The following is a 25,169-nucleotide window of genomic DNA, read 5'->3' as shown; positions in this document are numbered from 1 at the left end:
ACTGGTGTCCTTATCAAAAGGGGAGATTTGGACACAGACATGCACACAGGGAGAACGCCATGTGAAGACTGGACCTAGGCTGCCACAAGCCAAGGAACTACCAGAATCTAGGAGAGGGGCTGGAACAGATTTTTTGCTAGAGCCTTCAAAGAAAGCATGACCCTGCTAACACCTTGATTTCATTCATCTGGACTCCAGAGCTGAGAGATAATAAATAGCGGTTGTTTAAACCATCCAGTTTGAGGTAAACTGCGTTGGCAGCTCTAGCAAACAGAGTGGTGGCAGTTGTCTGCTGTGGCTTTTTCCTTAACCCACACCTCCAAAAAAAACTATCCCTTCATTAAAAAGTCTCTTCAGAATTCCCGGTTGAGTGAGCCATCTGTTTCTGGCCAGGACATCACTATAGACTCACTATTGTGTGACAGTGTTACTCCCCTTTCCCTTTTTGCCTTTCCTCTGAGAAATGTTATAGTCCTGGTCTTTTATGCTCTTCTGAGTCGTTTTGCATTGGAGTCATTGTTTTCGGTTAACCCTGGGAGTATTATTGTGGAGAACGGTCTGCATTTTCTTAGCCCGCTACTTCTGCAAAGGGCAGCATTCAGAGGAAAAGGTGGTGGCAGGAAACACGCACAACTTTCTCAGTGTTTTCCACGACAGCCAAACTCTTGAATGTTCATGCCGACAAGCTGGGTAACTGGCTTGGCATTCCAGGCCCTCATGCTTCCATTTCCGTATTGGGATCACATCCCTGTACGGGTCTTAACCTTCAACTCCAGGAAAAGCAATATTAGACCCAAATAGGCACACTTGTTTGTGTCAAGCCTCAGCGCAGTAGAAGGCTTGTTGTGTGCCGTGGAGTGTGGCATCCCATCTGCCCCTACACACTGCAAACACAAGTATCTCTTTATCCCAGCAGCCCTCTCCCCTCTTCTTCATGCGAGTCTCTGAACAAAGGTTAGCCTGTATTCTTTGGCTGGGTGTCCAGATTTCTCCTCTCACCAGCACAATGAAAAGATCTCTTCTTAGCCTAGTAGTCTTATTTATTTTCTCCAGTCAAGACAAGACACATCACCAGTTATTATCAGGGGTGATAAAGTGACACTTAAGCAAGGTCATACAGATGGCAGATGTCCATACTGTTAATCTTCTCAGACTTGAAATACCAGCATCTGTTCTTTTAAATGTGAGTGGCACTTAACTATTTAAAAGCCTGTTAGATTTATCCCATTCTGGAATTCTATCTCTACAGAATGTGTGTCAAACAGGTAGCTCTGTGGTGGTCTGAGAATCCTCACGGCAGTGCAGTAATAAAGTTTACAATAATAAACTTCTTTCATATTGTTACTTAATATTTTCCAGTAGCTTTCAAAGTAGTTCTATTCACAAAAATTATCTGGCCTATTAGAGTAGCATGGATCCTTCCCCAATTTACCAATCATCTTTTCTCTGGCCAGTGTGCTCCCTGATATACAGACAGTAAATGGGTAAATATTTATGTTTTAATACTTTTGCTTTTTATTCTTGGCAAGTGATTCTGGCTTTCCGTTTTGGTGAGTGTTATAAAACTGCTTTTTTAAAAGCACAAGTGTTATGTAGATTTGACAAACATTTTTGAAGATGGAATGACCAAAAAGTAGAGGAAATCATGGTTTTCAAAAATGCAAATGATTCCTCACCCAGCAAATAGATCTAGTTCCCCACAAAGATTTCAGTGCAATCTGAATAGAAATGGAATAGAAAGAAAAGTCAGAGGCTTTTCCCTTTGCCCAGCCCTAATGGATCTTGTGACTTGAACACGTGTGCCAGTCCTCATGATTGTGGCTGAGACCCTCAGGCTGCACCCTGCATCTCGCAGGTGGATTCAGAGACCCCTGCTCTGCTTGGGGCACAGTCAGAGTGGCTTCCACAGAACCAGGAGCGTGCCTGGGGAGGAACTTGCTCGGTCTGTAAAGACAGCACCTCCTAGGTAAGCTGAGGCTGTGCCCGAGAATGAGCCCAACTTCATTTGCACAGAGGTGGAGAAGGCACTGGTCCACACCAGGCTCCTTTTAGGGCCGTCACATATTCACATGGTGTATTCGTTCCCTAGAGCTGCTATTACAAACTACCAGACACTTGGTGGCTTAAAAACAACAGATATTTATTCTCTCACAGTTCTGGAGGCCGGAAGTCTGAAATCCAGATGTTAGCAGGGCCGGTTCCTTCTGGGAGTTGTAAGGGAGAAACCACCCCATGCCTCTCTCGTGGCTTCTGGTGTTTGCTGGCAGTCCTTGGCGTTCCTTGGCTTGTAGATGCATCGCTCCAGTCTCTGCCTCTGCCTTCACTCGGCCTCCTCTTCTGTGTGGTCATCCAAATTTCCCTCTTTTTATAAGGACAACAGTCATTGGATTAGGACCTACCCTAATCCAGTGTGACTCCATCTTAAGTTAATGACATCTGCAAAGACCCTATTTCCAAATAAGGTATCACATACACAGGTACTGGGGTTAAGACTCCAACACCTATTTTGCAGGGGCAGGGGGTGGGAACACAGTTCTAGCCATACACATGGTAACTAGAAGCTACAACATTTTAGAATTAAAGGACGATGTCAGGCATTGCCGATGTGGCCGAGAGTGGAATCCTGGGTCTCCACTGCCTGTGTTAGGTGCTGATGGCGCCCACGTCGTTTCCTTATCAGCAGGCTGGGAGGATAACAGCACTGCCCACCGCCGGAGTCTGTGTGAGGATTAAGTGGATAATTCATGTGAAACACAGCACCTGGCACAGAGAAAGCCCCAGTAAATGTTACATACCTTTATAGAGCCTCCATATATGTCCAGTCAGCCTCCCATAAACTAGCAAGTGTCACAAAGGATCCTTGACAATAAAAAAATGACACCTTCTGGTCTGGAAAATACAAGTAAGCTTTGGGGAATCAAGAGTAAGTGCTTATGTATGGTTACATTTTGATTTGAAAGAATGACCCTTTTGATGGTTATATAACACTGTGGTTTCTTGTATAAACTGTCAGAATGATATCTTCTATTTGAACAAGGCTTTTCAGTTTTCTAAGTGTTTTCATTTGATTCTCACACAAACCCTGAGAAACTGGCAGGGTAGATGTTGATAATCCCATTTTATAGATAAGGAAACTGAGACAAGGGTTAAGTGATGTGCTTTAGATCAGTGAGTTCAGCGGAGGGGGCTGGCTGCCCAACCAATTTGTATTCCCTCCTTTCCCTTGGTAACAAGACCCCTGTATTGTTCAGATAAGGATATGTGCAGTTAATAAAGAACATTCCCAGATTCTTTTGCTAACAGGGCTGGCCAGTGACATGTAAGCAGCAGTGGCACAGGGGAAAACTTCCAAGACAACCCTTTAGAGGAGGCCAATTCATCTGGCAGGGGCCCTTTGTGTGTGTGTGTGTGTGTGTGTGTGTGTGTGTGTGTGTGTGTATTTGTGTGTGTTCATTTGCCCAGGGCTGGTTGGTTCACATTTGAAGTCCCTAATCAGGAATCCACAGCCCAGAGCATTGTAGGTACATTTGGAGGGTCCTGGTCAGGAGTCCACTCTCCAAAGGTGGCAGAAGACAACCACCTGCATCTTGACTAGAGGGTCTATTAACGAGCAGAACGATTTGCAAGGACGAACTGTGGATTGGCTAGGAACGTTGTAAAGGGCGCTGTGCCCTTGCGTTCATGTGGTGTTAGAGTGAGTCCACCTGATGGACCCCACCCCTACCACCACCTTGGAGAAGCGCTAGGATGGAGGCTTTTTTGAGTTTTGTGCACTGATGAGTCCCAGGGGATTCGGCCAGCTGGGAGTTGAGCTGATTCTGCGGTTGGAGTGCTGTCACCTCTCCCTTCCTTGAGTGAACTTCCCGTGCAAGCTGATGTCAATCGCTACGTCTCTGAGCGTCCAGTTCTCTGAGTGGTCTGATGTTTCTGTGCCTGCTTCTGTGTAAATGTTTGTATGTGTGGCGGAATTCTGAATGAGCCCTGCTTTCATCTGGACACCGTCCTCATAGGGAGGTAGCTGGGGAGGGGAGCTAGAGCGCTCACATACCTCTAACCAGCGGAGTCGCCGTTAGCTGCTGAAAAGAACCTGATGAATGTGACTTAGGCCAAATTGACTGAGGTCAGTGTCAACGCCCAGGCAGCCATGTTTGAACGCGTGACTGTCCCACTGGTTGTGGTTTCTTGGAGCAGGTGGAGACACTGGCCTGAAAACTACTGGTCTCAGGCTCTATTTATTGCTGAAATGGAGGTAATATAAACCCAGGCATTCTGGGGAAGCCGGGTGAATGGACAGGGAAGAAAGCAGTTCTGCCAAGAGAAAAGGGTTGGGGGCACACCTGCACAGAGGCAGGGCTAAGAGACCACGTGGCCTCACAGCATGAGGATGGGGAAGAGCAGGACGGTGGGGAGCCCCCTGGGTTCCCACTGACTTGCTAGTTCTGGGTTTCAGCTCCTTGGGAATGTCTAACTGATTTCTTGCCCTGAGGTTCCAGGCTCTACCTCTATCTTTGTAATAAATTACTCTTTATTGCTTAAGTGTTTGAAGTGCTTTCTGTTACTTCAGCCAAAAGAACCTTGATGCAATTCAATGTCACGCTGGAATGTATATAAATACCTTCTGAAAAGGTTTGTAAATCTGTAGACTCTATTAATATCCATTTCTCCCAGCCTCATTAACATCATCTTGATAAAGGACACACACACATATGCACTGCGCTCACGCTCAGTTCAACTACCAGGTTACAACTTCCCACGTGCCTACGTGTCTTAGCTGCACATGCATTTCTCAGACTCCATAGTTCACTGGACTAGATTTTAAGCAGACTGAATAAACCAATGAATAGAAAAAATATTGCTAAACTTTTCTTTGAGGTACATCCCCCTTCTTAGAAATAAATTAAGTTCAAGGACAAATTTGCAGCAGACCTCATAGCACAGCTCTTGGGCTGATTCTAGTCCTTCACCACACAAAGCACAAGAAGTGTCCTGTGTTAAGAACGGTCATCCCTTCATTCCGCAGGCCTGCCGTGTGCTCTGTTCTGCACCAGACGCCGTGAGTGCAAAGGTGTGTGAGATTCAGCCCCGCTGTGAGTCATCCCCACGGCAATTTCCTGACTTTACAGTGCTACCTTCTTTTCTCAGTTATCTCTTCTGGCTACCCAGTTTTCCCATTGCCACTCTCACACCACTGTTACAGATTCCGTACCTCCAGGTTCTCACTCTTTCTTTCTAGAAGTTTTCCTTTCTTTTTTCTCTCTGGAATCAGGAAATGACAACTCTCTCTTACTTAGGATTCTTTCCCCAAATATGTCACCCATCAGGAAGTGGTGTTACCTCAAACGGACTGGACATGCTCTCTCCTCAGGACTTCACCCTGGCTGTTCCCTCTGCTGGGAAACCTGCCCAGATATCTCCTGGGCTCATTCCCTCACCTCCTTCAAGGCTTTGCTCAAATGTCACCTCTCCTGACCACCTGCCTCAGCACTCCCTGTTCCCCTTACCCTGCACTTTTTCTTTTTCCCACATCACTTTCCACCATCCAACATGCTGTATAATTTACTATTTTGTTTTAGCTGTGTTGGGTCTCCGTTTCTGTGCGAGGGCTTTCTCTAGTTGTGGCAAGCGGGGGCCACTCCTCATCGCGGTGCGCGGGCCTCTCACTATCGCGGCCTCTCTTGCTGCGGAGCACAGGCTCCAGATGCGCAGGCTCAGTAATTGTGGCTCACGAGCCCAGTTGCTCCGCAGCATGTGGGATCTTCCCAGACCAGGGCTCGAACCCGTGTCCCCTGCATTGGCAGGCGGATTCTCAACCACTGCGCCACCACGTTTTTTGTTTTTAATGCTTATTGTTAGAATGTAAGCACCCCAAGGGCAGGGGTCTTTGTTTTGCTCATGCTGTATCCCAAAGGCCTAGAACAGTGCCTGGCATTCAGTAGGCCTGCAATGAACCTTTGCTGAGTGCTGGAGTGGGTGGTGATGTAACCAGCAGGACCGTATGGGGCCTTCCCGGGGACAGACCCCCCCCACTGTATCCTCTGCCTGCCTCTTGTCTGTAGAAAAGCCTCGCCTGAGTCACAAAAGCCTGACTGAAGAATTGATGATGGAAAGGATGTGAACATGTGGTGACAAGGATGGCAGTCAGACCTGGAGAGCTGGTGACAGTTTGAACAGTGGATCAACCATGTAGCAGCCACAGAATCTTTAGTTCCTCCCTGAAGGACATAGATAACAGTGTCTGAGGCACTTTCCTGAATTGTTCTGCAGATACTAAAACCACCACCAGAGAGAAAAAGCTAACTGCATAATGACCAGACTGTAGCCATGACATAAGCTGCTCCATCTTGCACAGTTACAGGAACTGGCCTCCATGAAATAGGAATGTGCCTACCCTGGAATTGCAGATTAACTGCGCTTAAAGCAATCAAGAGGATGCTGACCAGACCACCGCATGGCCGGTTTCAAGATGATTGTTGGAGCTGACTGTGCTGTTCTGCACGTAGCCCTCCCACCTGTGCACCCCTGAAACTCCCCTTTAAAACCTTTTGTCCCCTGATACCTGGGAGATGGTTTTGGAATGCTAGGCTGCCATCTTCCCAGGTTGGCGACTTCCTGAATAAAGCACCTTTCTTTTTGCACCAACCCTTGGCTCTCGAACATTGATTTTTCAGTGATGAGCAGCTGAACCCAAGTTTGGTTCTGGCTCTAGCCAGTAACAGTGACGTGGGACAAGTCCATTTGGGTGAGACACAAAAGCAAACAATCAGAACCTCCTTCAGTCAGGTGTTCGAAATTAAACTCACTCAGGTGACCTTAATGAAGGCAACACTCAGCACAGAGGTTAGCTGGGGCTAGTTCTGTCAAGTTAAAAAAAAGCAAAGACTCTGCAGGTACACAAAGCAGTCGGCATCCAGGGGCATGAAGTGTGCAGACCTGTGACGTGCTTTATGAGAGAATGCATAATGGAACTACTGATGGAGAGTATTTTTGATTGTGTGTTATATTTGGGTAGGTAGTTATTCATACAATATTTTATGTCCTAACTTTCTTTCCTTTTGATGTAATTAACTATTAGGTTTATGTTAAGCATTATTGTTGTTAAAAGAACAACATTTAAAAAGAAAAGAGAAAGTTGGGCTAGGATGGGGAGAAACGGATTATTAGGTCGTGATGTAGACATGAGATACTTATGAACACCTGTTCTGGCCTGCCTGGTAGAGTGGAGGGCGCTAATTCTGAGTTGGAAGGTCCAGGTCAAGTTTTGGCTTGACCTCTTCCTCAGAGTCTTGGGTAAATAATTTCATCTTGTTTGGGCTTACTTAGATCATCTGTAAAAGAAGGGGATTAGACCAGATAAACTTAAGATCTTTTGTAGCTCCTAAGGGCTGTGATGTGGGATGTGTGCTGGACATTGTGTCATCTCCTATGGCCCATAGAAGAGTGGAGACGATCCCAAGCCCTCACAGGGGTCAATGTTCGGCAGGTGACATATGCGTCAAATCTTACTTAGTTTACAAAGAGGCAAAATACTACAGGAAAACATTCCACTTTTTTGAGTGAGTATTGACTTTTAAATGCATTGGGAAGTAGAGGCTATTTTAAGTTGGAAAGTGAGAAGTTGATCATCTAAGTAAAGAAAGACCATCTAAAGTAAAGATAAGGTAAGGACACAAAGGGAACTAGAATGTCCCCTCCTGCAATGGACTGAATGTTTGTGTCCCCCAAATTCATATGTTAAATCCTAACCCCCAGTATGTTGGTATTTGGAGGTGGGGCCTTGGGAAGGTGATTGGGTTGTGAGAGTGGAGCCCTCATGAATGGAAACAGTACTCTTATAAAAGAGACCCCAGAGAACTGAGTGGCTGCAGAGAAAAGACCTGCAGAGAATGCCCTTTGGGGTCCCACCCTGAAAAGGCTGGCTCACCACCCGGTCTCCATCAATGAAATTTTCCAGCCAACAGGCCCTGCCCACACCTCAAAGCAAACCCACGAATCAGATTTTTAGATCTTATACTTCAATGTGGATGCACATCCAGGAGTCACCTGATTCTGGAGGAAAGCCTCCAAGATGAAAGAGTCCAAAAACATTCCAGCAGGGAAAAGATTTAGGAGGAAACAGAAACAATGCAGGGGAACAGAATAAAACTTCACAAACACACAACACGTATATTTAATATTCTTTGGGAGATAAAAAGTGGTGCCGTACCCATTAATCAGAGGCAGAATGCTTTAATCCGGGAATGATAAAAGCACAAGAAAGAGAATCTCTCAGAAATTAAAAATAGAAGAGCTAAAAAAGAAGATTTGGCAGATAAAGTGGGAAGATCTCCCAGAAAGATGAACCGAAAGATAAAGATGCCCAGGAAGGAAGAAATGATAAGAAAAAATAAAGGAATTAGTCCAGGAAGGCCAACCTTCACCCAATAGGAATTCCAGAAAGAGAGAATAAAGAAAACGAGGTAAAAGAATTGGCAAAGAAAAAATACCAGGAAATTTCCCTGTGAATTTGAAAAGATCCACACCACGTTACACCACTTTGAAATTTCAGAAACTGTGGATAAAGACCCTAGAGGGATAAAAACAGGTTCCATTTAAAGGAACAGGAGTTGCGATGGCCCAGGACTTCTCAATAGCAACACTCAATGTCAGAAGACCAAGGATATCAAACTTCAGTTCATTTCTGTCCTCAGTGGCAACAACATCTAATAACGTAAACACGAACTGTTGATTTAACCAAAAATTATAATTTATCTATGTTGAGAGAATAGGGGGAGACAAAATAGGGAGGCAGATGTAAGAGTCCTCTAACATAATAGGAAGCCAATAAGTCACGTCCCAAATGGATAAATCAGTAGCAGTGTAAGCTTATTATTCAGAAATCTGGGGGAAAATATAAGAAATGGCTGAAAAGGACAGGTTGGGGAGGGGAGCAGGAGACTGTCTTTTTCATTATAAGGCTTGTGTTATTAAACTTTGTGAAGTACTTGTATGCACTAGATGCTAAAATCCGTGGAAGGACCTTGAAAAAAGATCATATTTCCTTTTTCCATCCCCTGATCTGGTTGCTTTGCCTTCTCCAAGGTGGCGCCCGACCCTGGCTGTCTTGTAAGCCCTCCAATGTTAGGGGATTTGGGTTCCCTTTGCTTGGGGGTACAGAGGCTTGTCTCATGGACCAGTCCTTACATAATGTAGAAGAAAAAGAAGTTTCCAATATGCCTTTGTGCCTGAGCTCCCGTGGACATAAAAATCATGAACATTGTTCTTTGTCTTCATGGCGATATTTATGCAAAGTTCTTTTCCCTTGTGGTGTTTATCTTTTGGCAGAGCTTGTCAGGCCTGTAATGGACTCAGGTGATGAGTAAAGCCTGAGTCCCCTTGATCCTCCTCCTGGTGACCCCACCCTGAGCCTGAACTAGCAGTGGCTCCGTGAGCCTGTCTATTGTCTAATGGGGTAAAGCCAGCCTTGCTTTTGATGTCTTACAGGTTGGAAGAATTTTCTTTCTTGGCATTGACATGAATTTGGGTTTGCAAAAAATCAACTCAGGACAATTATGTCACGAAGACATGGAAGTGAATCCTTGAAGAAAAGTTGGGGTGAGAGAAAAAAGCTAGATTAGGCAACACCTCCCCACCCTCTGCCCTTTAGAAGCTTTAATAGACCCCTCAGAAGTGCTACAGATTAGGGAAAAGAAAGAGCTAAAATATATGCTGTAGGTCCTTGTCTCTTTGGGGCTTGTGTTCTCACACCTAGGGGTGTCTCCTCCCTATAAATCACAAATTCCTGGAGTGCCTTACAAAAGGGGCTGCTTCCCCGAACCTCTTGTTTGGGGTGGGGCAGCACCGGCAGCAGCGGGCACCGCTTGTGGGAGGGGAGGAGGACGCGGCCAGTGGATGCTGCCAAAATTCAGTGACCCTCAGGAACAAGCAGTGAGTCTGCAGACCTCCTGGCAGCAGCGGCGGGAGGGGCCCTCGGCCAGGACACAGCGCTTCCTGCCCCAAGGGGCTTCCTTCTTCTCCCTTCAGGGACTGAGATCCATTTCACGTTACCAGGCGAAGGAGCCCGCACAAGTAAACGCCCTGGACTACACTGCCGGACTTGGCCCATCTCCCCTCCATGCGCTCCTTTTTCCATTCTCTCTCTCTCTGTGTTTTCCTTCTTTTTCTTATAGGATCTGATCATTTTTCAGCTAACTGCTGAATCTTCTGGGCCAAATAGACACACGTGTGCTTCTATGAGTTTGTTGAGATTAAGGGAGGTGGGGGAATTTATATTTCCTAAATTTGTCTTATTTAACAATTCTCCTGATGTTTTAAAAGATAAAAACACCAGGCCTGCCCTTGGATGAGATCCGGGCTGAGTTTAATCAAGAGCAAGCCAGGCTAGCTCAGCCTCAAACTAGGGTGTGTGGGAGCAGAACTCTTGGAGAGAGCCACCCTTATCTGATTAAGAACACTCATTAACATTTGGAAAGCAGGTCGTGCCTCAGCTCTGCTTCTACTTGCCTGGTTTCAAGAAGCTTGTCCAGGCCCCGATTTTCTCTTCCAGAAGATTCCTCCCATGGCTCTGCTCCCGTACCCGCCAATGAAATCAATCACCCTCATCTCTTGTACAACTAACTGTTTAGAAGATTCTAAAAGATGCTGGTGTTTTTGCCGTGTTTATCACAACAAGAGGCTGATGCTGTCAGTGGCTGTCCAGCCAGAGGGGGTTATGGAGTAAACTTCAACATGTCCATCCTGAATTACCCACCAGCCTCCCTCCCTGGGGCTTTCAAGTCTTCTCAGAGTAGCCTCAGCTCCTGATGGCAAGGAGGACACTTTACTGGCCCCTCCCATGGAGTAAGTTTGCTTCCTTAAGAAAAAAGGGAAAGCGAGATACTACTTTCTCATCTAAAGGAAAAAGAATCAGTTTTCAGTTCGGGTAAAATGGTGTGGTATTTAAAAGAAATCTTACACAGTTGTATGTTACATTTCTACAGTATTGCCCACAGAATGCAAACGTTTCTTTGTTCTCAATTTTATGCAAAGAAACCAAGAGGAAGAGCAGTTCAATTCCATTCAGTTCATACAATAATGTTTGGTAAACATAATTGGCATCGGGATAACCTGGGGAGCTGATATGATTTAAGTTAGCAGGTACCCAGGCAACCTGACTCTATGGGGCCACATTTTGAGAAACCCTGACCCTTACACTTGTGACTTTAAATGTCACAGAATTGGACAGGGCCTTAAAGCTCCTAAGTTCCCACCCCTCTGTTGACAGAGGGGTTCTCCCAGGCTCCTACAGCTCACATAGCTCATATGTCAGAGGCAGAATCAGGCCCGGTTCTTGGCCCTGGGCTCTCTGAGGACCCTGTCCTGCTCAGCAGCCCCAGTTATCCTGGGGCCTCATATATTTCCTGCTCTCTCCGTCTCTCAGCCTCCCCACTTCCTGCTTCCTGTCTGTCTCTGTTCTCATTCTAACCAACATCCTTAACTTGAATCCTTTCTTCTCTCGGGTTTTATCCTACCTCTGCCCTCCTTACCACCCTTCTTTACATTCTCTACAAAGTTCTGTGGCACTGCAGTGATGGACGGGACCTCTTGCCTCTATCTGATGAACTCCTGCTCATCCTTCAAGACCTAACTCAGCTTTTGTTTTCTTCAAATCCTTCTGAGTCTCCATCAAATTCAGGTAATTTCTCCCATTTCTTAAAATGTTATATAGGAATGGTATTTATATAGAAAGTCCTCATCATATTGTATTTAGTTAATTTCTGTTGACTTGCCCACCTCCTCCGCTAGAGTATGAGGTCTTTGAAGGCAGGTACCTTCCCTAATAGATCTCTCTATCTTTGCATCCTCTGTACCTAGCTCTTCTGGTTAACTGTTGTGAAAAATGCTCTAAAACTTAGTAGGTTAAAATAACAAAAATGATTTAATTTGCTCACAAATCCACAACATGGACAGGGTTCCACAGGGACAACTCAACCCTCCTCGTGCAGTGTCAGCTGGGGTGGCTCCACTGGGGCTCCACTGAAGTGGCCACTTCCACTGGAAGTCTTCCAGTGCAGCTCACTCATAAGCCTGGCAAGCTGGTGAAAACCGTCAGTTCCTTTCCACATGGGCTTCTTCACAGGGCAGCTTGGGCTTCCTCACACAATGGTATCAGGATTCCAAAAATAAGCATCCCAAGAGAACCTGGTGGAAGAAGCTATATTACCTTTTATGACCTGGCCTTGGAAGTTAAATAAATAATGTCACTTCTGCTGTGGTCACAAGTCAGGGAGGGAACATAGATCCACCTCTCTGTGGGAGGAGTGGCAGAATCACACTGTGAGAAGAGCATGTGGGACGGGAAATTTTGGAAAATACAATGTATCACGCTAGCACAGGGCCTAGGACTCAATAAAGGATTGGTAGATGAACGAAGAAATGTTGAATAAATAAATGGCTAAGTAAAACCAAAAGTCTCAAACCTTTGTAGCACCACAAAGCAGTGGCTTCTGAGGGGTTCTGATAGGTACTAGGTCTCTTGGATTTTCTCTTTTGGGTAAATATACTTTTTTCAATTGTTTTGGATATAGGGAAGTTTTCATATAATTGGGAAAGAAAATGGGTTCAGAGAATCTCAAGATACATTCCTTTCTGAATTTTAAGTTCTCATGCTGCGACATAGGGTGTCTAGGGCATAGGGATGGGAGGAAGATCTGTTTTCAACTCTATCCCCTTTTATACACTTTGGGTTTTGAACCATGCACAAATCATGTACAAGTATCTGTTGTTAAAGTGCTTAAATTCTAAAATGAAATTTAAAATTAATATTATAATGGGCATCATCATCAACTTACCCTCAAATGATTCAGAAAAAATAAAAAATATATACAAAGATAGAGAGAGAGAGATTGGGACAGAGAGAAACAATGATAAAGCAAATGGGCAAAATGTTGGCAATAGGTGAGTCTGGGTAAAGAGTATATGAGTGCTCTTAGCACTATTATTCCTTGTGCTTGCAACTTTCCTGTAAATTTAACATTTTCCAAATAGAAAAATCTTGAAAATCGTGATGGAATGAACATGGGCTGCAGCTGCTGGGTTACCAGCAAAATGGCTTATTTTTTGGAAGAGTCTTCATCTTTTTCTTCTCCTTCTCCTCCTCCATCTCCTTCTTCGAAGTACAGTTGATGTACAATATAATATAAATTACAGGGGTACAATATAATGTTTCATAATTTTAACAGGTTATACTCTATTTACAGTTGTTATAAAATGTTGGCTATGTTCTCCGTGTTGTACAGTATATCCTTTAAGCTTATTTTATACCTAATAGTTTGTACCTCTTATTCCCCTACCCTTATATTTCCCCTCCCCACTTACCTGGAAGGAAGAGTCTTCTCAGCCATTTTCTTTGTTGCTTACCTAGTGCAAAGTTAGGTTTTCATTCATAGACCTTCTTTTGATTGTTTCCTGGAATAAATCCTTCGGTGAGTTTAATAGTAACACAAGTAAGAGAGAAAATCAATAAAAGTTAACGTAAAAATGAGTTCTCTCAAAATAGGTGGCATCAAATTTAGCAGCTGACAAAACAGAGTGACAGGTCTATAAGCTTCATGTGTGTTGAACTTTGTACCTCTAATATTTAGATTGAAAATTCCATAAGAAAGAAAGGGGAAAGAGAAGGTGAAGGGAACTCACAGTTATTTAGACAGAACTTGTGCAAGAAGTTCTAAACGCATTATCTTATTTACTGCCCTCAAAACCCGAGAAAGCAGATTGTACTCTCCTTCTTCTGTAGCTGAGGAAACTGAGACTCAGCTCAATGGTTGTGTCCATTCTGATGCCCCTGACTTCAAGTAAGGGAACTTCAACTTGACTGGTGGGAACTTCTACTTGACTGGCCGGAACAACAAGGACATTTATTATATCCCATGCTAAGAGGCTGGGAACAAGAAGAAAGGATTGATAATATGCCAGGGATTCTGCTAGCCCTGACAATACAAAGATGGGAAAACCCAGCTATTGCTCATGGGGAACTCACAGTATAAGTAACACTGAAAAGGCAGACCCACAGTCTGTGGACTTGTTCATTGTTGGCCATCAGCAAGTAATCTGTCTTTATTTTAATAGCCACAAGGGATAATTATTAAATGAACACATGGCTTACAGATAGCTCTTAAATAGTCACTGCTTTTAAAGAGAAATGTTTGTGCCTCAAACTAATGATGTATTTTCTCATCAGGGCTAGTATTATTTCCGTGTATTTACATATAATTTTATTGGCTTACATTTTTGGATCAATTTGCTAAAATCTTGTTGAGAATCCTTGCATCTCTGTGTAAAGAATATAGGTTTGCAGTTTGTTTCTTATAATATCTTTGTCTGGGTTTTGGTATCAGAATAATGCTGGCCTTATAGAATCTTGGAAAGTATTTTCTCTTCTTTAATTTTCTGGGAGAGTTTGTATAGAATTGATATTATTTCTTCTCTAAATGTTTGGCAAAATTCCCAAGTGAAGGCATTTGAGCCTGGTGTTGACTTTGTGGAAAGGTTTTAAACTACAAATCCAATTTCTTTGATAGGGCTATTCAGGTTATCTGTTTCTTCTTCAGTAAGCTTTGTTAGGTGGGACTGAGGCAGTGTTTAGTCTAGGGTTAATTTTCCTTACTACCAAGTTAAGACCTTTCTGAGTAGTCTATCCCACACCCTGTGAATTATAAGGTTTTTCACTCTGGCTGATGGGAACAGGCATTATTCCCAACCGTTTGTAAGCTCTCTGCTCCTTGTCCCCTCTAACCCTTTTAGGTAGTCTTTTCTCCAGCCTCAGGCAGTTTCCTCTCTTGCAGGCACTGAACAATACGCAGCTGAATCCTCAAGGGGGATCCTCTGCCCATCTCCACAGTCCTCTCTCTGTGCATCTCTCTCGTTTCCACCCTGTGGACTCTAGCCACCTCGGCCTCCCCAGTTTCCTCTACTCAGTGAGACAGCCAGACTCCATCTGGGTTCCCCCTTCTTGTGCTGTGGGCTGGAAATTCTCTCAATGCAATAAGCTGGGGCAATCTTAGGGCTCATCCATTTCTCATCTTTCAGGGATCACTGCCCTTCATTGCCTGATGTCCAATGTGTTGAGAACTATTTTCATATATTTTGTCTGGTTTTTTAGGTGTCTTGGGTGGGAAAATAAATACAGTTTTTATTTTTCCATCTTGGGCCACACTAGAAGTCTCCAGGTTTACAGGTTTATTTAATGTTATGATTCTAGATCTCCAATATCACCTTCTTAAGGTGCTTTGGAACAGAGTTTGTTTGCTTAAATTCATATTATGTTTGACAGTTTCTTCATTCTAATATACTGTATCTTATAGACAGGTTTTGACATTCTGCTTGGGCAGAATATACGTCTAAAGGAATAGTAGGAAGTTTCCTATCCCACTGATGCCTAAAATTTCACCATTAGCCAGCCATTTCTTTGGGTAAAACAATCCTCCTCTAGGCTTCTCTTTCATAATCCAGATATCTGTGGGAAAATACGTTAAGTCCTTAACATTTTGATGTTAATTAATGCTATTTTTTTCTCTGATGAATCATATGAACAGGTGAGATCCCTAATGTCAGAAAGCAGGGCATAAAAGGTGGGGAAAAGGATACAGAAGTGGAGTTACCTGTGGTTCAGCTTTATTTGCAGACTGAATGCCAACAAGATTAAGATGTCTTGAATACGCCAAAAGACAATTTCATGCGAAGGGTGTAGCTCAGTTTTCTGACCCAAGGATCAAGTCACCTTAATTAATTACTAGAATTCTGCTTTTACTTAAGTGCTCTACCTTGAACACATCACATATTCCTTTGGCCACAGAAGAGTTATTCATGAAGTAGAGTGGATAACTGCCTTCCTCCATGACAGAGTACACACAGAAACAGGTGGAAGTGCTTTGGATTCTTTAGAGGCAAGATGCAAACACAAAATACGTGTAGGATGCACTGTCAGCTTTTTGCTCATGGTTGGAACAAGGCTGCAGATCTAATATTGATTGTCGCCTCTCTGTCAATAGATGAAGAGTCATCCTGGGCACAAGAATAAGATCTCATTTACTTATCTTGGTATTTTAGCCAGCAGAAGGGAGTGGTGCCTTCTGTATTCCTGTGGGCTTCTTTTAAAAATAAAGCTGAGCTCCAAGAGGGAGGGGATGTATGTATGCATATAGCTGATTCACTTCATTGTACAGCAGAAACTAAGACAACATTGTAAAACAATTATACTGCAATAAAAAAAAATTTTTTTAAATAAAGCTGAGTTGTCAGAATCTTCATATTATCTTCTAAACAGGTAGAATGGAAGTCAGTGGCTCCAGAGATCTTTGCTACTCAAAAAGAAACACTGTAGATTTATGCCCCCAAATGGTCATTAAACTTTGAAATGGATCTCACGGGATTGCGGGCAGGGACTAAACATTTTATATAGAGTAGGGGATGAAAGGTGGTTTAGGTATCCTGCATGGGCAATTATCCTCCTACTGGGACTTGATAAGGTGAGGTCCAGGAGAAAGCAATAGACGTCTGCCTCCAAGGAATGATAATCTTAGTCATTAAGTTGACATTTGCAAAGTTCTTTGTACTTTTCCTTCACAGAAGGCTCAGAAGAAAAGACCTGGAGGACTTAGGGAAAGGACCACCCCGTGCTGCCAGAGGTAACTGAGTCAGACCCACAATGGGTCAAGTGGGTCTTACCACTTTAGTGCACATCACATTCACCTGGGGGCTTGTTAAACAATCTGATTTCCAGCCCCTACTCTGAGAGATTCTAATTCAGAAAGCCTGGGATGGTGCCGTGAGCCTACATTTTGAACAAGCACCCAGTGTTTCTGCTGTGAACCTCACTTTTAGAAGCATTGACCTAGATCTCTTAAGCTAGTCAGTACTTTTACTGGCTGCTTCAAGTGTTTTCCAGGAAAGAAGCTTTTCAGGACCTGGGAGAGCTGTAATAATTGAGGCACAAAAGAATAATTTAAAAGAGCCAACTGGCAGGGAAATGCAGTATGGTGATTCTGGAGAGAAAAGCCTGGCTCTGTGACTCAGGACTGCAGCTTCCCCCTCTTCCTTGTGCCCAGACCTTAGGCCTGGGTCACCCTAGGCCCTAGGTGACAACGTGTCAAGGTAGTGCAGGCTTCGAAGACAATCGGGGCAGGAGTGCCTGTGTCGTAGCAGTGGGATTTGGAACTTGACCGTGCTTATCAACCAAACAGAGGCAGGACCTTTGACTGAACACACCAGCAGCCATGGCGGTACAGATGGCCCACAAAGAGAGGTGGCAGCAGGGCCAGCCAGAGAGTCATGGGAGAACCCTGCGGGCAGATAACGAGCCGGGTGGGGCCTGGGCTTGGCAACCTCTCTGCTGGACATTTGTGAGGCCTGTTGGCCAAACCTCGCATGCGAGGCCTGGGAGCCGAGCCAGGCTGGCCTGTCCTATTAGACTGGAAGACAAAAAATAGCCTGGTCAAGCCTAGGGGATCTTTGGACTAAGATCATTTTTTGTAACCACACCCAACCTTTGTTTCTTCTGGAAACTGAAGGAGCTGTGTTGGAAGAGGGCTCCCTGAGGTCCCTCCAAGTCACCTCGTTTTGTGATTGAATGCAGTCATCTCCACGACCAAGTCCTTATAAACTGGAAGCTGTTCCTCGTGGGCACATCTATAAGGTACCACACGATCCTTGGTCTCTGTGATGTTTAATAGGTCCATAATCTACTTAAGATGTAGGTGTTGGGTAGTGATGAGAGGAACTCTGGGAACACGCAGTAGAATATGAGATACGGTGCGTGTATCTCTGTGGGTGTGTGTGAAGGGGTGTGTATGTGAGAGCATGTGTGTGCTTATAACCTAATTGTACTTGTTGCGGAGCTGCCAAGAGGAAGAAGCAAGGATTATTTCGCCATGGGGAAAGCTTGGGTTATACCAAGAAATCTCTCTCAATGCACTTGGTGGATTCTGTTTCCCAGGATACGGGGCCTGCCAGGCTTTGTAAGGACAGCACCAGCGCTCCCACCACCCTCCACCCCACCCTGCACACTCTCCTCAGCCAGATGAACATTCAGGCTGCTCTGAAATAGTCCTCTGCCCTCTCGTTCCTGCAACGGTTTTTGTTCCTATGGATCCTTAATCAGGTTCCTTTCTACATGGCTCTTCCATCAAAACTTCTGAACCACACTGGAAACCCTCATTGACCAGGAAGCCAGCCACTCACAGGTTGTCTTTTGCATGTCTTTTAGGCATTATTTATTTTATAAATTATCTGAGGTGTGATGGTAAACTTTTTCTAAAAAGAATCCAGTGGTCTTCTTGCTTCCTCTACCGTTTTCTCAGGCGGCCGTCTGTTGCGCTCGATGCTTTCAGGAAGGGCCTTTAAAGGTTCCTCCCAAAACATGAGGTGCTCAGCTGTGGGTCTGCGGGGGAGATGGGTGGAAGGGGAGGGAAAGTGGTAATGCTTCCTCGTCCTGTGAGGACCAGAGAGCAGAGGAGAGCAGAGCCTAGGGCAGGACAGAGGAAACAGACAGGCTTCGCTGGACTCTGCCGATCAGGTTTACGTTGCTGCGGGCTTGCATTGTCGTTCAAGGTGTTCTGAATTTCAGCAATTTAAACATACTCATTTCACGATGTCCTCCAGGGCCAAAAATGGCTTTTGGACTCTTGGCTGTTTTGGATTATCTGTGTCTCTTTTATATGAGGAGGGGCATTTAATGATCAGGGCCTAGTCAAGGTGGCTTTGAATGTAGCAGCAGCCTGAGCCAGCTCAAGGAGAAAGGGGAAACTTCTCATAGGAAACAAGGATGTTTCAGGAAGATAGGAGTGTCCTTGGGGCCCCATGCAGGCCGGGTACCAGAAAGGGCAAAGCCGTTAGCAACCAAGGCAGCCGTCTTCCCAGCCTCTGGGGGTGGGAGCACACAGGGCCTCGGGCTGCTCCCCTCTGCTCTCTTTTGCCCTCCTTCTTCTCCAGAGGTATAGGCACCTAAATTGTCTGAGTTTACAGGTGCTCTGAATTACAATTCCAGCTTCCCAGGACAGAGAATTTGGCTCAGCTTGGTGAGGTGTCCACCGCTGGTCCAATCAGCCGTGGCTGAGATGGGGGGTGAGTGATGGTGTGTAAACATGGCTGTGGATGTGGTATCTGAGGGAAGAGGCAGCTCTCAGAGAAAGCTGGTCACTGTGGGCTGGACAGATGTCCCAGATGTGTCTACTAGAGCTGTTCGTATTTTGTGTGTAACCTATGTATCCTTTTCCTTTCTCTCTTAATATCTGTATTAGTCATTGTTTCTCCTCTATGCTGGAAGTTCATGGAGACCAGGGACATAGTCTACCCAGCTCTATAAACCAGCAGATTGCCTCATACAATGTCCTGCATCTTATGAGGGTTGCAGTCGAGAATATAAGTGGGATATTTAACATTTTCTCAAACTTGTGCTTTACCAAGTTTAGGTATACTTTGTTCTGTTTGAGGACTTAGAATCAATAAAATTTTAAGAGACTTATGATGAACAGAATGAGACTTGTCCGTAATCCAAAGGTAAAATAACATTAAGAAGGATATTTTATTAATTTAATAAAATTAAAGAGGGTTCCTTTGATATTAACCTGGGGGAAAGGGGGCAGCTATTAGTAGAAGAGACTTCTCAAGATTCCTTCTGGTGGCCAGATTCATGGACCCAAATAAGAGCTTGAAGAAATTAAGTCGTGGAGTAATTAAGAGACATGCCTAGGGGGCAGCTGTTGGCAGAGCTGAGACACAAATGATTCCTCTGCTCAGATCCCTGGCTCCAGCCTTTGGTCTGCCCCTAGTGAGCTGCTGATGCACACGTGATTGTGCTGTGTGGTAGACACAATGTTCACAGGCAAGAAAATGACCTTTGGGACTGCTGACCTTTCCAATTCCATTCATCCAGCAAGCAATTGGAGCTCCATTTTTAGAAAAGAGACAATGCAAATACTTGCAACTTTTCTTACTGGGTTGTTTTGTGCTTGGCATTAGCAATATTATATCACTGAAGTTTACCGAAATTATTTGACCTTTAAATATTTGTTCCCTAAACCCACTTAAAAGAGCAAGATACTGGAGGGGTGAGCTAAGGTCCGTGTAACTGAGAATAAACTGGTGGTGTTGCTAATGGCTATTTTTTTGTCATTGAGTTGTCATCTGGCAAGTTGCTTGTGTCTTAAAAATCTTGGTTTTGAATTCTAGTTTTTGAATTGTAGTCTTGGGATGTTGACCCTGTTGAAGAGTATGAATACTTCTGTGATTCCATGGAAGGTAAATTTAGATTCATTTAGACTTAAGTCAGATCACATCCCTTGAAGCATAACTATATATAGCAAAGGCTGATATCAAACCCTTCACTGATAAGGCAGGTATCTGCCCTGTCCCCCAACACCACTCCAGTGTCTGTGACCCCCTAGCACACAACCCTTGGGAACTGACACTTCTCACTCCTTGCATTACCCAGCTCACCTACATGACCCCGGTGGTGTTTGCTGAGCAGTCATAATGAAGATACCTGCCCCTTCCCTGTCCCCGTGGCAGGCTGGAAAGCCACAGATAGGCTTCAAAGCAGCAAGAGGCAGCAGAGGAGCCTCACTCATGTTGTCACTAGCTCCTGGTGTCTTAGGCTCTCTCCATCCTTGCCCCGCTGGTCCAGGCCTAGGTGCTTCCCACTGATACTCATGTTTGGCCCCATTGATAAGAGCCAGAGATGTTTCTGTCTATATTCAGGCAATTTTAAAGCCTGTGAAGAGTGATTCAGGCTAGTCTCCTTGACAGGAGATAGTGAGAGAGATAGTGTGACCTTGGGATGGGGTGTTGTGTGGGGTGCTGACCTTGGGGGTATCCAGAGGAGGAATGTTGCGCAGCCTGTGGGCTCAGGCAGCAGAATGGGAAGATGAAACAGAGAGGGCACAGCGACTCTCCCTGATCACGTCTCCATATCTTTTACACCCTATCATCTGCATCTTGAGGAGGTGAGGAAGGGCCTGAGATGTCATAGAGTCCAGGAACCACCCACGCCCATGCTGTGTCTTATCTCTTTCCTCCCTGTGATGGAATATTTCCAAAGGTGGGCACCTCATTACCTTCCAAGGCACACCCTTCTGCCTCTGGATATGACAGCTAGAAAGTTCTATCGAAGTAGAAATAACCTCCATGTCCAAGAGTAGAGGAGTGGTTGAATGTGGAATAGCATAAGGATATTGTACAATTGCTGAAAATTACATTTTCAAAGAATTTCAAAATGTTATAGAAAGATACTCAAAATATTAAGTAATGTAAACTGGGAATAAAACTGTGTGCAGTAGACCTATGTGAGCATATGTGTTTATATAAACATATTTGCATTAAAAACACTAAGACCATCTACTGGTAGTTGATTTACAGTTGATTTTGTTGTGGCAGACACTACTAAGGGCTACTAAAAACTCATTCTCTTCTCCCTTGCCAGCTTCCCACTATATAGGCTGGGAAAGCTGGGTGTTCCTTTTCCAGTCTTCCTTGTGGCTAGAATTGGCCACATAACCCAGTATGGCCAATGAGATACGTATACGAAGACATCTGAGAAATTGTTTCCTTTTCTGAAAAAGGACAGCAGCATTAAGGAAAAGATCCTCTTTGCTACATACCCTTATCATCACCCTCCTCCCTTGCTTTGAAAGCTGATTTGCGTTGTTAGAGCTTCAGCAGCCATCTTCTGACCATGAGGCAACAGTTGGAGGATGAAACCAGAACGCTGAGGGTGGTGGGGGGAAAAGATTGGAAAAAGCCTGAGGCCTTAACCATGGGCTACTTCTAGGCTTTTTTTTTTTTAAGTAATGGAATTTTTTTTGTTGTTTAAGCCATTATTAATCAGATTCTCTGTTACTTCCAGTTAAACAAATCCTACTGGATACATTTGTTTTATTCATTATACATTATTCCAGTTTCTTCCTGATTTCACTCCTCAGAGCCATTCAATACAAGCCCAAGCTCTTTCACATGGCAGCATTTTAGATACGTGTAGAGAATTCTCACTTCTCCCCTGGTGCTTCTCTTCTCCAGCTACGCGGCACTGTTCCTGCCTTATGTGGTTTGGGGTTCCCTTATCACACTGGTCATTCATTTTCTGCACACGCTCCAGTTTGCTTTCTTCTTAATGTACAGCAGGCAGACCTGAAATTGACATTCCGGGGGCCTGACCAGAAAGAATGAACCTGATTGCCTGCTCCCTCCTTTGCATACTGCTTTTCTACTAGAAGAGCTTCAGTCCCATCTGCTTTTGGAGTCTGAGTCAAACCCCTGACTCTTTTCCAAGTGCTTTGTACCAATAGTTTTTATTTATTTATTTCCCTATCTATCATCTCAAGTGCAGGGCATTCCCTTCATTCTTATTGTTTCCTCTTATTAAATTCAGGTTGGTATTCTAGCTTCTTGAGACTTGTGGGTTCTAATTATGTATTTGCTGTTCCTTTCAGCTTCCTGTCCTCTACAGATTTGATAAGCATGCCTCCTGTGTCTTCATTTCAACTCTTTGATAACAAGTGAACCCAGACGTCAGTTGACGTCACCCTGTCCTTTGAGATCGAAAGAAAATCAGCTCAAGCGCCCATCACACATCCTGTGGGAAGTCAGATGCCCTCCCAAAGATCTTTGCAAACTCCCAGCACTTTGGTGGTCACTTGCGTTTCCACATTTTTCCTCCTGCTGGCCTTGGGCTCACCCACATCCCACCTCTGTGGCTGCTCTGTCCTCTCAGGTTCATGCCGACCAGGTCCTTTCCCAGATTTCTTTCAAGAAACAAAACATTTAGGAGTGCGGCAGATTTTGTGCAAGACTTGCAGAGATGTGTGTGTGTGTGTGTGTGTGTGTGTGTGTGTGTGTGTGTGTGTGTGTGTGTGTGTGTAGGGGGGTTCCTGTACAGAATAGGTACTCAAACAGATTTAATAGATCTCTTCTTTCTGTCCTTGAAAGTCCCTCAGTAACACCAACACTAGGACCTTCTTCCTGGTCTCTTTTCCCCAAGTGCTCCTCAAACTACCCAGAGAATCAAGACCCTAGGATTTCATTAACAGCCCTTGTTCTGGCCAGGGTTGGTGGAGGAGAGTGGGGCATGGGGAGAATTAAGGGCAGACCCTGGGCAAATTTGTGAGGAGTCAAAGTTTGTTTAAGATGTTCCGCATACTTCCTTTTAAATTAAAATTTAAGAATATATTTTATTTAACATAAAGCAACCAAAATATTATTTCACCTTGTATTATGGGCTGAATTGTGTTCCCCCCAAATTCATGTTGAAACCCTAACCCCCCGTACTCAGAATGTGACCGTATTTGGAGATAGGGTCTTTACAGAGGTAATCAAGTTAAAATGATCATTAAGGTGGCTCTAATCACCAAGGTGGGTCAGCCAGGACACCTGACTGGTGTCCTTATAAGAAGAAGAGATTTGGACACACAAGAGAGACATCAAGGATGTTTAAGCACCAAGAAAAGACCATGTGAAGAGGGAGCAAGTGGGCAGCCATCTGCAAGCCAAAGAGAGAAGCCTCAGAGGAAACAAACTCTGCTGGCACCTTGATCTCGGACTTCTAGCCTCCAGAACTATAAGAAAATAAATTTCTGTTGTTTAACCCACCCAGTCTATGATATTTTTCTGTGGCAGTGCTAGCAAACTAATGCGCCATGTTACTAACATAAAAATTATTAAGGAGTGTAGTGGGTTGTAAGGTGGTTCCCCAGAATTTATGTTCACATCCTAATCCCTGGAACCCGCGAATGTGACCTTATCTGGAAAAAGGGTCTTTGCAGATGTAATTAAGTTAAGGATCTCGAAATAAAATCATTGGGATTATCTGGGTGGGCCCTAAATCCAATGACAAGTGTCCTTATAAGAGAGAGAAGAGGAGGACAGAGACACAGAGGAGAAAGCCATGTGAGTACAGAGGCAGAGATCAGGGATGCAGCCACAAGCCAAGGAATGCTCAAGCCTTCTAAGGGAGCATGGCTCTGCTAACACCTAGATTTTGGATTTCTGGCTCCAGAGCTGTGAGAGAATAAGTTTCTGTTGTTTTAAACCACCAAATCAGTGGTGATTTGTTATAGCAGTTCTAGGAAACGAATATAAGGAGGTGCTTTATGTTCTTTTTTCATACTTTGTAATGTGGTACATATTTTATATTCCAACACAGCTCAATTCAGAGTAGCCAAGTTCATGCTAGTTGATTTGGAAGGTGATCCCAGATAGCCAGAGTGAGGGAAGGGATAGAGGCACAGGGAAGAATGCACAAGATGCATTCTCAAGCTGGCCACTCCTACCCCCACCTTTCCTTTTGTAGCTTGTATTTTAGTCTTGTGCCCATGACCGTCAGCACCTTCCTGTTAGAAGCTGACTTCCAGGTCTCCCACTTATGCTGAAGTCTGCTTCCAGGTCAGGGACTCTTTCATCTACCTGGAAACTCCAAACTTCCTGTGCAGCCCCTCTCAGGGTGCTGGTGCCCAAAGCTGGGTGGAGTGACTAGTATACTGTGAAGTTTCTCTAGTGATGTTCCCATTAGCAAGGAATCCACATCCACACTTCCCCATATCTTGCTTCCATAGCAAAGTACCAATTTCTGTTGGCTTAAACAACAGAAATTTATTGTCTCAAATCTGAAATCAAGGTGTTGGCAGTGTTGGTTTCTCCCAAGGGCTGTGAGAGAAGGATTCATTCCAGGCTTCTCTCCTTGCCTTATAGATGGTTGTCTTCTCCTTATGTGTCTACCCTCTATGAGTATTTGTCTCTGTCCAAGTTTTTCCTTTTTATAAGGACACCATTTATATTAGGTTACGGCCACCTTGATGACCTCACTTTAACTTTTACCTCTATACAGACCCTATCTCCAAATAAGGTCACATTCTGAGGTACTGGGGGTTAAGACTCCTACGTATCCTTTTTGGGGGGACTCAATTCAGTTCATAACATCTCCTTTGATGTTTCACCTCATTATCAAACCCAGTGTCCCTGGATTTTACCTAGCATCTATGGGTCATTTTCTCTAAATCTAAATTTAATTTCCTAATTTCTAAATATTATATATATATTATTGTTCTGCGAGTTTAAAAGTTTTATTCAGGGTCTTACTGGAGACTATAGCCCAGGAGGCAGCCTCTTAGTAACTCTGAGAGAAATGTTCTAAAGAGGTGGGAGGAGAA

General features: G+C 44.3%; 1 protein-coding gene across 9 annotated transcripts in view; it reads left to right on the top strand.

Annotated features, from left to right (window-relative positions):
* LOC309630332 (uncharacterized protein) overlaps positions 1–25,169 on the top strand; it is a gene marked incomplete at its 5' end in the record, with an annotated part of 251,439 nt that overhangs the window by 167,263 nt on the left and 59,007 nt on the right. For 4 of the 9 annotated variants that reach the window (XR_014245600.1, XR_014245601.1, XR_014245604.1 and 1 more), the window contains 3 exons: positions 16,603–16,661; positions 17,544–17,668; positions 22,458–23,608. Coding sequence is in view for 1 of the 9 variants with exons in the window: in XM_082395446.1 (XP_082251572.1) it covers positions 16,603–16,661; positions 17,544–17,598 (114 nt within the window). Of the gene's footprint in view, positions 1–6,056; positions 9,592–11,548; positions 11,672–16,602; positions 16,662–17,543; positions 17,669–22,457; positions 23,609–25,169 lie in introns of those variants that run through there. The other 5 variants (XR_014245599.1, XR_014245602.1, XR_014245606.1 and 2 more) reach the window with 3 other exon arrangements.

Source organism: Balaenoptera borealis (genome assembly GCF_965194805.1).
Source record: "Balaenoptera borealis genome assembly, chromosome: 6".
Lineage (NCBI taxonomy): Eukaryota > Metazoa > Chordata > Mammalia > Artiodactyla > Balaenopteridae > Balaenoptera > Balaenoptera borealis.
The sequence above is the reverse complement of the archived record's forward strand: the minus strand, read 5'-3'. Positions and strand labels throughout refer to the sequence as shown.